This window comes from Colletotrichum siamense (genome assembly GCF_013390195.1).
Source record: "Colletotrichum siamense strain Cg363 chromosome Unknown KSG_Cg363_contig06, whole genome shotgun sequence".
Classification (NCBI taxonomy): domain Eukaryota; kingdom Fungi; phylum Ascomycota; class Sordariomycetes; order Glomerellales; family Glomerellaceae; genus Colletotrichum; species Colletotrichum siamense.
The window spans coordinates 2,748,957-2,760,829 of record NW_023501019.1 but is presented as its reverse complement, the minus strand read 5'-3'; the positions used below and the strand labels follow the sequence as shown (position 1 = coordinate 2,760,829).

The following is an 11,873-nucleotide window of genomic DNA, read 5'->3' as shown; positions in this document are numbered from 1 at the left end:
TATAAGGATTCTATACTTTAGTATTCTTAGACTTAAGTACTTAAGTTTATTTCTTTATAATAAACTTCTTTTTATTTAATAGAGCCTTAATACCTTAAGAAGCTTACTTATATTATTCCTTCTCACTTAAGTTTTAGAGCTTTTATAAGAAATTATTATAGCTTTAAATCCTTATAATAAAGTTATTCTCTATAAAGTCTACTTTAATTTAATTAAAACGTTTAAAACCTTAAATAAGTTTATAGGTAAAAGCTATAGTTAATAAGTTTATATTAAAACTATTTAGTTTATTAAAAGTTAAGTAAAGATCTTATATAAAATCTTTAGTATTACTATAATTAACTTTAGTTATTCTGTTCTAGTTATTATAGATTTTACTTATAGTTAGCTTATTAAACTTCTAAATATATTCTTTAGTCTTAATAAAAATATAGAAAGCTAAAGCTATAATAAAAAGACTATTATTAATTATTTTTTCTAAGAGATTATATTAGATCTTCTCTATAAATAATTATTTAATAAGTATAAAACCTATAAATATTAGATTATTTAAAGAGCTTAAATCCTCTATTATTACTACTTTATTTTCTTTAAAAACTATATCTCTATTATATCTATCTAATATTCCCTTATCTATTAAGTAAAAAAGTAATCCTATTACTTTAAAGGTATTCTTAAGATTAATCTCTTATAACTTAAAGTTTATAGCTTTAGTTAGCTTAAAGATAGTATTATATATTAAACTTCTTAGATCTAATCCCTTACTAGCTACTTTCTATATAGCTACTTTAGCTATAAAGTTTATTATAGAAGAAGGGGGAGGGTTAAACTAAGATAATCCCCTTCTAGTAAAGCTAGAAGAAAATAAAGTTAAATTATTAGTTAAGGATATATTAGTTTATTTAATTAATTTAGTAGTTTAAGAGGGGTTTAAGTAGCAATTATATATAATTATTAAATAGTTATTAAATAGTTATTACTATATAACTATAATAATTATTAAATAATTATTAACTTTAATAGCTTAAAGGCTGAAGAGATTTTATAAGTAAGAGATATATATTATAATAGCTATAATCTCTACTTAGAAGTATTACTTCTAATAGCTTAATAATTTATTAATTACCCTTTAGTAATTACTAAACTATAAAGTTAGAATCTTAATAGTTACTTAGGAATAACCTTACTATCTAGTAGATAGATTTAAGTATTTAGAGGGCTTATAACTTATATAATATAGCTTAATTAATCTAGCTATAAGCGCTAGGTGCGACTAGCTATAAAGTAGTGTAGCCAACCCCTTACGTAAAGGCGGGATTCGGGCTGGGTTTCGGGCCTCGGGCCTGGGCCCGGCTGACTACCGTCTCGCAGATGGGCCTCCTTTTGGTACACGAATTGGTGCTGCTCTCATGCAGGAGGCCGTCCACAAAACAGGCTGTAGACACATGACGGAGAAGCGATCGCAGCCTGCTTTCTCGTCACTCTTCCTCTTATAATTAGTGAGGACACTCGTTTCCTTCATATGCAGTATACATCCTCTACATCTTACTCCATTGTGCGTTGGCAATTAGTGTGGTCTATTCATCTCGTATCTCCAATACCACTAGCATCAATCTATTCTAAATACCCACGTACTTCGTACGCCTAGCTTGCAGTCTATCGCAAGCTCATTTCATCTCTTCCAGCTCAATCAAGCATCTGCTTTCCACAAAAGCTCTGGGCCTAAGTACGCCACATGGCTTCCTCTCCTGATCTTGAGGGGCCAACCTCTACAACGGCAAGCGAGACTTCTTCAACTGCAACCCAAGCAACTGCAAGCCATAACTGTCTGCCATTCTCACCTTCACGACATGACCACCCGGAGATTTCCCAAGCTCTCGAGGACATCCCTCGATATCTCTTCCGAGTCCATGCTCCGAGCACCGCTGGCGAAACCACGGCCGAGCATGTCCTCTCCAAAGCGGCAACACTGGGTAAGACCGGTGCTACTACCGACATATTCTCAATGCCAGTCCGAGAAGCTGCAGAGATGCTCAACTGCCACCTCCGTAACTGGCCCCGCGACAGCGACAACCTCATGTCCTGGTCCAGCTCGCTCCTCTTCGCACTCCAATACGCTCTCTACCGCAACATTAAGCCCAACCCCGATAACCTCTCAGATATCCAAGTATTCGTGCTGGATACCTCTGGCCTTCCGCGAGGCGCTTTCATCCCGGATACCGCTATCTTGAATGTCTACACAGGCAAGGATTCACAAAGAGAGTACAATCTCTCCAAAATACGACATCTCCGCCGGAATACCTCGTACAACTTCGGAGAGTACCTGTGTCAAGGGTCCCTGTCCATAGAAGGCCACTCGACCTCCGCCAGCCTGCAAGACATCATAAGCCATGGCCTATTCAAGCTGTGTCCTGAGATGCAGGAGCCGAACGAGAAGCCAGAGCTGGCCAAGAGAGTCTGCAAGCTGCGGACAGATTGCTTCGCGGTCACAACCTCTGCAACCCGGCTCGATGTTCGCACGGCATTGAGTCTTGCGATCGGTTGCTTCGGGGACGAGTGGGCGTTGCCGATGACGGCTGCCCTACTATCATTCCGCAGGCGGCGTCGTAACGACTCGGTGATCATTGACGCTTTCAAGGCTAATTTCTCAGGTAAGTTGTCATCGTGGGAAATAGGTAGATGCATCAGGGAGTGAGATGGACCCGGCTGACACCAGCACAGGCAAAGAGATGCTGCGACATGACCTGGGAGCTCTCAAGTCCTTCTCGCACGAGAAACTCCCCGAGGTCTACCAGTTTGAGAAGATCATTCAGGATATCCACAGCGACCAGTGCACAAGAGCCCTGGACTCTGTCATTGCTTCAACAATGAAACTCTCTCGTGAGTCTTCCGTCACAAGTCCCTACCATTCGATGACTAAATGCTCGCAGTTTCTTCTCAGTCACCTGCAACACCGGCGAAGTTTGTACCGCTGATCAACTACATTGATATTGATGAGGATGAAATATGGGATGTGTGATGTGTGATATCCTGCACCCGTATCAGTACACTATTCACATTAACCGCAACTATTATATACGCTTTAGAGTATCTGGAACGAAAACATCACGGGGAAAGAACGTGATGTTATAAGTTAAGTTATATATCATAGAATATAATTATAACATTTAACCTAAAGGTGACATTTATTACGAAAGATTCTTACTTAACGATATATGCTAACAACCTTTGGTGTGACGCGACGTGTATAACCCACGAAGGAGAGGTACAAAAATGAAAAGCAAAAAGATAAACCCGTATGATTGTTCTGTGTCAATCGCGGTGAGGATTTGAGCCTCACGCGGGGGTCGAACCCGCAACCTTGAGATTAAGAGTCTCACGCTCTACCGATTGAGCTAGCAAGGCGGGTCTACTGTGTTGATGACCGGGGGCAGTTCCGGCGTCCATGGTGGCGCACACCTCTGCGCTGGAGGTGCTTCCAGTGCCCAGGGCGCTGAAGTTGCCGCATTGTGCACTGAAGCGAGCGCTGAAAAATCGCAGCAGAGTGCCATCGATTCGTTGGTGTAAGTGGTCTATTTTGTGCATAGCCGTCTGCGATCGAAAACGCCATCCAGCCGGTATTTGTTCTTCGCGTACAACGAACAAAAGAAATTTCCTGCCAGGGTCCCTAGAACTGATGAATCTGGTCCTTGCGATACCCAAGCTCCTGCAAAATCCCAGGCGTAGTCCTCTTCCCAACCAGCGCCGCCTCCATCGCCGGCGGCCCGCACACAAACACCTTGGTCTCCGCCGTCTTCGGCACCGGCGCGACCTCCTCCAGCAGCTGCTTCGTCACATAGCCCTTGCGGTACGGCGATCCGGCCACGGGGTTGCTGACCGTATACACCGCCCTGAAGCGCCCGGGAAACTCCCTCTCAAACTCCTCAAACTCCTTCTTCAGGAGCACGTCCTGGTCCGAGTTGACGCCGAAGACGAGCGTGATGGCCGTCTTGTCCTGCGGGTTGCGCAGGATGCCCTGCGCGAGCTGGTAGATGGGCGTGATGCCCGCGCCGCCGGCGATGAGCGTGACGTGCGGGTAGCTGTTGGGCTTCCACTGGTGGCCCTTGAGCGCGGCCGCGAAGAGCAGCTTCTGGCCCGGCGCGAGGGAATGTAGGTGCGTGCTCTGCTTGCCGTCGGGGTACTTCTTCACCATGAGCTCGAGGTAGCCGGCGTCGTCTGCGAAGTGAGGTGGTGAGTGAGCAAGAAACAGTCTTGTTTGGTCGGATGATGAGGCGCTTTGGTCTTACCTAGTGGTTGGACGGGCGTGTATGGTCTCGCGACGGGGAACCATCTTCCTTCTGGCCATGACATTGTCAAGACGGCAGCTGATGTCTGATTAGTCGCAAGATTTCATTCATCCTTGATGCAATTGACACTCACATGTTAATGACAGCCCGCTTACAGCATCCCTCTGCGGCAGCTTGAACCGCAGCTTCTTCGTGTTGTGATTCACCTGCTCAGAGCTCTCCAACGGCAGCGACACAAAAGCTGGACCGGCTCCAAACACCTTTGGCGGCGCCCCTGATTCCGCGGCTGCGTTCCCGATCATCATCTTGGAGAAGATGCCCAGACCAATGCCCCCTGCCGCGACAGTGGCCGCAATTGTCGCGGGGCGGAACCGCCGTACCGTTACTGATGCCATGACTTGCCTGCAGTATGAATCCGAGAATCTAATGCCGAAATCTGTGTGTCGTTCGTTGCTTGCAAACACGATGTCTGATAGATGTTTCCAACAAGAGGAATCTTTTAAAAGACGACTGCCAATCATTTAAACCGACGTCACTGCTCAGCCTGCTGAGCTGAGTCGGGCACGCCCGGGACCGAGACAGTGTGGATTCTGAGGTGATTGTGGGGCCCTGTAAGCCGGGCAGCTCGGTCATCCCCAAAATGTCCGGATCCGATCGGTGCTTGTAGGCTCCGATTGGCGACGTTTCTGCGGGTTAATGAGGGGCTGAAAGTCCAGGTTATGAATATTGATCGCTGCAAAAGGCCGAAAGCGAGGACATTTATATTAAACGGACGTTTTCGCTGTCCATATGGGGCGTATATCATTCAGCACCTGCACCGCGTTCCAACCTGCAGCCTGCATCTGCATGCATCAATTGACAGCAGCACACTGTGCTCAATTTCCCACTGCCAACGCAAAAGACCGGATGGACTCTTTGGAACTCTTGAAACGAAACAGCGAGATGAGTGATGTGTGCGCTCTTATCCCACCCCGCCGGGGAACGTGCCGGCGGACCGCCCGCTGATCCCGCGAGAGGTGTGAGGCCGTGTTGACATGAGCGCGTTCATGCCGAAGCTGGTCTGCGGCACAGCAAAGGCATCTCCGCTTACGAGCGTAGTATCATTTCCTTAACGAGAGGGAACTGGAGAAAAGCTGCTGCCTGGCGAATTCCTTCTGGAGTTCTGTAGCCTGAGGCAATGATGCGCGTTGTTCCCGGCAGCATTCCACCGGCACGCGCCTCCGCCGCATATGATTCGCCAAGACATTGCCGGACAGATGTTTGAGTTTATTGGGGTGGTGGTGGAGCGGCGTAACCAACATCACCGGACATCTGTATCAATCGGACGACAACTCACTCTCGTTGACCAACCAGAACCACGGTTTTAGTCACCTTTCCTTCATCGACGTTGGACAGCCAGCACGTCGGTGTTCGGTGCATCTATCGCCATGCAGGAATACGCTGTAAGATCGCATCAGATACCCGCAGCCTTAAGCCTCCAGGCATAGGAAAGCTGAACCAATATGGTGCTAGATGACGGAGTACAGCCAGAATGCTCAGCCGCATTTTAATCTATTGAGGATATTGGGCGGCTGGGGCAATGTCAAGTTTGTCAACCCCCGCTTCGGGCCGCACCTAGTCCACGCTTCTCTTACTTTACTGTTTCTGTGATCTCTAACTGTTGGTAGTGGCCCAGGTCTCTTGTGAGAGCCTCCCCCTCGATGATCGCAATCTATAATTGACCATCCTCAAAAGCATGCTACGCAGCATGCTAGCAGGCACAGCAACTGCCGCCGTCGTCGGCCTCGCTGCGTCTTTCGTCGGCGCCAGTATCTGGGGCACCGCCGGGCTGCCTTTTATCATCGGCTCCTCCCTCGGCTTCGTCCTCGGCAGCACAAGGTGGTACGTCGCCGCTTCGCAGGAAGCGCTGCTCCAGCTGGATAAGTACCCGTCGATCCTGCGCCTTCACCTCGTATCCAATTTCCCCTGGAAACCGGAGCTCGGCAGGCTTGGGGTCGAATGGTACACCGCCCGCCGGTTCGGCTCAAACTGGCAGATGAAGAGCATGCTCATCGCCGCCTGGCTGACGGCCCAGCCCGCGCTGGACGAGATTCGCAATCGGAGGGAGACGGAGCTTGTGGAGGCGTACTCAAGACAGCGAATTCTTGAGAGGATGAGTTCGAGCGAGCGGGAAGATCAAGATGATGGAGAGGGATCATAGTCAGTTCGACGATAGCCCGATTGCATGCCACAATCGAATTGATCAACTATCAACTAACATCGGGATAATGATCTCGGCCTTGACGCAAGATATCACCGAGCCGGAGCTCAGCTCACAGCTTGAAACAGCTTGCCAGCTTCCCAAGGCACAGCTCCAGCTCAAACAGCTTCAGATACCTCCGCCCCAAAGCTTGTTGCCTGCGATCGGTTCCCCCAAAGCCCTTCCGCCCGTTCAGTCAGCGGGTCCAAACCTGTGAGCTGAGCTCTAGTCTCGCTGAACTCTCTTCGCGCATGGCATTTCGGTACCCCAACTTCGGAAAGAGGTGGGGGGTTTGGCAACTTGTGACGATAAACCTTGACCGGGTTGGTTGGAATGTTTACTATTCAAGCTTTCGCACCGCCCCCTCCACGGAGGAATAGGGGGGTTCGCAGCCATGCTTCTTGGCATGCTCAAAGTCCTTTCACTTGAAGTCTTTCGATCTACTGCAGGTACTGTCTTTCAAAGTGGCTTGAAGGAAGTAAATATGCTCTGGAAAGCACAGCTAGTAGGCTCGTCTTCCAGAAGTGCGCATAGACAGGCTCATGGCGGTCGTCGAATGTATTGACATGCCGCACAGATCAGTTTGTATTTGACATCCTGACCATGCTTGCAATGCTGCTAGCAGTCTGTCCCCCGGATCCCTATCTCTGCCAGACGTCGTGCAACGCTCGTGCCAGCCTCCCGTTTTCGTATGGCCACTGCAAGACCTATCCGAGCCCTAGTCGCCCGTCCATCACCAAGCAGCGACCCTGCTGTACCTGCAGTCGATGATGCGCGAGATGGTGATCTGGAATGACATCTGTCTCTGATTTCACGGAACTCCGTGAACATTATCATATACATGGATTACCTAGGTCGCGCAATCAGTCCCTCCCACCCATTGCCAAAGCTCGCACGGCTTGCGTATAAATGCTCGGATGGGGGTGGGGGGGTTGCAGCACAGACGGATGGAAATGGCGGCATGAATACCAGGGCACAACCAATACCAACCTGCGTATTTCCAATACCAAGCTTTCTTCCAGAACAGGCTTCCCGCTCGGGATCAACCGTCTCATCCTCGCAGGGTAAACACGTCCTCTTCGTAGGGCTTCGCGTTTAGAAACTCCACTGAAGCCGCGCCAGTCTGTGTGTTTCCTGAGGGGTTGGCTTCTTAAAGGCATAACGCAAGAGGGTGTTGTGAACGTCATTTTCTGTACGTATCCGGTCTTCATCACCCGTGTCTCGTTCTCCAAAACCCAAACAGACTTTCGGTTCAGGCTACCCCCGGCCCTTCTCCAATCTGACAAGCGGACGTGCGCCCCTCCATCATCTCAACTGCCATCCGGACGTCCAGAACGGACCAGCCAAAAGGGCATGTGTTGCGGTCAGCTTGAACATGGGTCGACCATGCGTGAAACCAGGCAAGTTAAGCTCTTGTTCGCTTTCCAGAAGGAGAAGCATTTCGCCATACGCATTGTCAACATTGCGTTGATGATCTGACGCCGAAGATATGGGATCATCTCGGACTCTCGAACACCATTCATACTTATAAAGAACTTCAAGACCCTTACGGCTCTCTCCTTTGGCTTGCTGACTCGCTTTCAAGAAAAAGATCATTGACACAACGCTTGACTAAACCACTTTGAACCAATATCATTGTCGCTCATCATGTCTGGTCCACCAAGTCTCGGCCCCACGCGTATCATTCTCGACGTCACGGGTGATGTTCCGGACTGGAAGGAGGAGTACAAGAAGTTCCTGTTGTCGGTGAAGGACTCCGATGGCTACTTCCGCTATCGCTGGGGACCCTGGAAGGAAGACCCAAGCAAGCTGGAAATTCTCGCAAGTTCGTGAACTCGGTTATCCAGATGTGGTTTCCGCCGACTTACTGATTTCACAGCCTGGGCTCCTCTCGAGAACCGCGCCGCTTTCGGCAAGTCTGAACACCACCAGAAGGCCATCGAGGCGCTGAAGCCCGTCATTGCCGGGCCCATGCCCACAAAGTGTCCTCGCTTCGACCTGGACGTGCGCACATTTGTGCCCCCGCCCCCACAGCTGATCAACAGCCCCATCTGCGAGGTCATCACCATCCGCAAATGCACTGGTAACCGTGAGGCGATGGCGGAGACTCTCAAGAAGGCAGAGACTCTGCCTGGGTGCCATGCTGCTCACTCTGGTATTGGTGCGACAGACACTCCCGATCACGGAACCGTGTGGATTGGATTCGTTGGTTGGAGAGACTATGAGTCGAGCAAGGAGGCGGATAAGTCCATCTACACTCCTGACGGCGTCGGCAATATTGAGAGGCACCACATCAACTTCAATTTCCCCATTAAGGGATTCTCTGTTACGAACCCTGGTAGATAAAGTAGCATCAACAGCGGATGTTGTGTTGGGGATGAGGTATAGCTGAGTCTATTCAATGGCATTCGCATTTTCTAAGAAAGATATTTTCATTGCGTATGAATTTCCTCAGAATTGTACTGTCCATCAATTTTCTGAACGGGAAAACGATGAAACACATGAGAGAGAAGCCCGGTAGTTGTATCCTGGACAATCAAGCTGCTAAAAGGAGTGGAAGGGAATGGAGTCAAGCCTGCCCAGATGTGATGTCAAGATATCAATTATCAACCTTGAACCCGCCCAATGACGCGACAACTGACTCGAGGAGAAAGATGCGTCTACTTATTCAAGTATAGTAATCACGATGCCATAATACAAGATGAAGGGCCATTGAACAGGCAGATCCAAACCGCAAGACGCCAGGCCACTCCCGACCTGTCATCACATTTGGCAGGATCATCACAAGATAATCCCAGGCTGATACTTGAACGGCTTCAAAAACCGATAGTAGACCCAAGTAGGCGGCGCCACATTTCACTGACCATTCAAAATCTGTTGAAGGCCCATTCTTGGTAACGCGGCGTCGCGTAGCAAGGGCTTACCCCGTAGTGAAACCAAGTACGCCAAATACGGCAGTTGAACAGGTGAGATGAATAATGCTTCCAACGTCTCTTGTGCTTTTACTATCGATGGCATGAGAGTCTAATGAAGAATGAGCTTGACACCATATCCCATATGTGCCGCTAATACCAATGTCCAGCATCGAGTCAACAGCAAGCTTAGGACTCCTCGGGCTCAGCGTCAACGGTCCAGTTGTAACCCCCATCGGCGTCCGGCTTGACGTCCCACAGGCAGTATCGTGGTGTTCTCATGCTGTAGAAGTGAAAAGAATTAGCGATGCCTGTCTCTGAGCGAGCTTTAATGTCCAAACTTACCTCCAAAGCCAGTTAGCCATACACATGTTCTTGCAGTTCCTGGCAAGTAGGGAGACGTGATACTTGTGCGGCGTGTCAGCGAATCGCCTGAGGGCAGCTTCAGATGCCTCGTTAACCGCAGCAACCTCGCGTTCCAGTCTAGCAACAGCCCCATCAATGCCCTTCTGGGCATTGCCATGCGACAGTAGCACGACAAGATTCTCTACAAAGCCCTCCTTGATTTCCTTCCGCAAGCTCACGATGTCATTGACAACCCAGACGACGGCGACGGCCGCACGGTAGAGCTCGCGCATCTCCTCAGACTCCATGACCTCTTCTGGTAGGCTGATGCCGTTGGCGAACTCGAGATTCACCGCAACCTGCATGATGCAGGAAGACGCTTCGCGGTAGCCGAGATATTCTTCAAGGGTGGGAATGCGGCCCGCGTAGCGGTTGAGAGCCTCCTGTCGGTAACCGTCCAGAGTCGCGATCGCCTCCTTGGCAATGCGCGCACGGTACGGGCGGTTGTCGCTGTAGGACTTGCAGACGGCTTGTGCGTATTCGTCGAACGAGACAACAGCGTCGTGGTCCTTGTATTGCAAAGGGGCGGTTTCCGTGGTGTTGGCAACATTGAGGCTACGCTCAACAAAATCGCGGCAGTCCGCCAACATGACGTGCAGGGACGCGAAGTCAAATTTGTGCACGAGCGAGTACTGGTCGAGCATGTCGTCGATGATAAACATCCAGGCCTGGAAAGACGTGAGAGCCTCGATGCGGTCGCATGAGGCGTACGGGTACCAGCCGGCCAACTGAGATGAGAGCATGGCCTTGGTCAGGCGCATGCGAACAGTGTCGTTGACAGCATGTCTAAGTTAAGCGTGTTAGTTGGGTTCGTCATGTTTCTCATGATGAAATTGAGTGCTTACGTTTCGATAATCTGAAGGATCTTGGAGTTGACGGCTTCTAAGTGCATGCTCTGGTCCTTGGGCCAGTCTGCCATCATTTTCCCGAGGTCTGGGATGCGGACATTCTGCCCATGAAGTTGCCACAAGATCTGCTCGCGAGTCCGACCTTGGCTCTTCTGCGCAGGGGAATTCCTCCCAGAGTTACTCCTCTCAGAGTGTCGAGATAGAGCAGGGTGGAGAGAAACCGGCGCGGGTGCGACTGAAGATGACATGATGATGTGGTAGACGGGTGTAAAGATGAGACTGAAGTGATGATGAGTTGCTGTTGGTGATGATGGATAACAGCTGTCAAATAAGTATACTGCGTACAGCAAACTTTCTCAAAGAGCATGTGGGAGCAAGTCACTCTATATACGGCGGGTATTCTTGGCTTCGCCTTACACAGTAACTATACGAGCGAATCGCGACAGCGCGAGGACGGACTTACACGTTTCCATTCGCCTATATTTGCCTTCGACGATTTGCACCAGTTCGTCTCCTTCGGCGAATATATCCAATCCTGATCTGACTAGTGTGTGCCGACCAATACGAAAAACGCTTCACCTGCCTCATTCAGGGACGGCCTTGGGTCTAGGACCGCTAGACCGGCGGCTTGCCGTCGGGAAACCTAGAAAACATCTGTCACTGAATCCCGAATGCTTGGACGGGCTGCCTCGGGGAAGGGTACATGTGAAGCAAGATGGAACTCTACGAGCTAAAATCAGAAAATCTTCAATGTGACATGTACGCGGAGTCCGAAGGGCGGCGCGTGAGGCTTCAATTGATCGGCGTGGCAGCGGGGCCGTGGTGGGCTGAGAGAAAGCGTGGAGGTTGCAGATCCAGCCCATCGGCCAGACTGAACTAGAGAACTCAATACAATCTTTCCCACCGCCCCAAGTACACATGTTGTTAAAGCACACCATCTCCATGCACACCACTTCGACGGCGCCACCACTTGGATACTCACCATCTTCACGATATTAAGATTGAAGGTTTGAAGCCTATTTGGGTGACCAAGTCGTTCAATGTGAATGCCAAGGCGTAGGTCTGACGTATCTAGCCGATGCCAACCCTCCTTTAGCTCGTTTCAAGCACCTCTAAAGTTAGTAAGATGATGGCAAAGGTATTCGCGACGTTGGGCAAAGTTGCCAGCCAAGCGGCGTTAAGA

General features: G+C 49.6%; 5 protein-coding genes across 5 annotated transcripts; 3 read left to right on the top strand and 2 right to left on the bottom strand.

Moving 5' to 3' along the window:
• Nucleotides 1–1,735: 1,735 nt before the first annotated feature.
• Nucleotides 1,736–3,019, top strand: CGCS363_v009716 (uncharacterized protein; the record flags this gene model as incomplete). The annotated part of the gene is made up of 3 exons (XM_036641565.1): nt 1,736–2,651; nt 2,722–2,880; nt 2,931–3,019. 3 exons carry the CDS (start codon nt 1,736–1,738, stop codon nt 3,017–3,019), a joined length of 1,164 nt encoding a protein of 387 aa, XP_036493021.1.
• A 648-nt stretch (nt 3,020–3,667) lies between these two features.
• MCR1 (NADH-cytochrome b5 reductase 2) lies at nt 3,668–4,681 on the bottom strand (the record flags this gene model as incomplete). The annotated part of the gene is made up of 3 exons (XM_036641564.1): nt 3,668–4,215; nt 4,287–4,364; nt 4,420–4,681. 3 exons carry the CDS (start codon nt 4,679–4,681, stop codon nt 3,668–3,670), a joined length of 888 nt encoding a protein of 295 aa, XP_036493018.1.
• Nucleotides 4,682–5,713: 1,032 nt separating this feature from the next.
• CGCS363_v009714 (uncharacterized protein) lies at nt 5,714–6,486 on the top strand (the record flags this gene model as incomplete). The annotated part of the gene is made up of 4 exons (XM_036641563.1): nt 5,714–5,728; nt 5,799–5,872; nt 5,954–5,968; nt 6,021–6,486. The coding sequence occupies 4 exons, from the start codon at nt 5,714–5,716 to the stop codon at nt 6,484–6,486; spliced, it is 570 nt and encodes a 189-aa protein (XP_036493019.1).
• A 1,686-nt stretch (nt 6,487–8,172) lies between these two features.
• On the top strand, nt 8,173–8,871 carry CGCS363_v009713 (uncharacterized protein; the record flags this gene model as incomplete). Its single annotated transcript, XM_036641562.1, has 2 exons — nt 8,173–8,350; nt 8,405–8,871. 2 exons carry the CDS (start codon nt 8,173–8,175, stop codon nt 8,869–8,871), a joined length of 645 nt encoding a protein of 214 aa, XP_036493457.1.
• A 755-nt stretch (nt 8,872–9,626) lies between these two features.
• Nucleotides 9,627–10,938, bottom strand: CGCS363_v009712 (Pristinol synthase; the record flags this gene model as incomplete). Its single annotated transcript, XM_036641561.1, has 3 exons — nt 9,627–9,720; nt 9,783–10,628; nt 10,688–10,938. The coding sequence occupies 3 exons, from the start codon at nt 10,936–10,938 to the stop codon at nt 9,627–9,629; spliced, it is 1,191 nt and encodes a 396-aa protein (XP_036493458.1).
• Nucleotides 10,939–11,873: the final 935 nt, after the last annotated feature.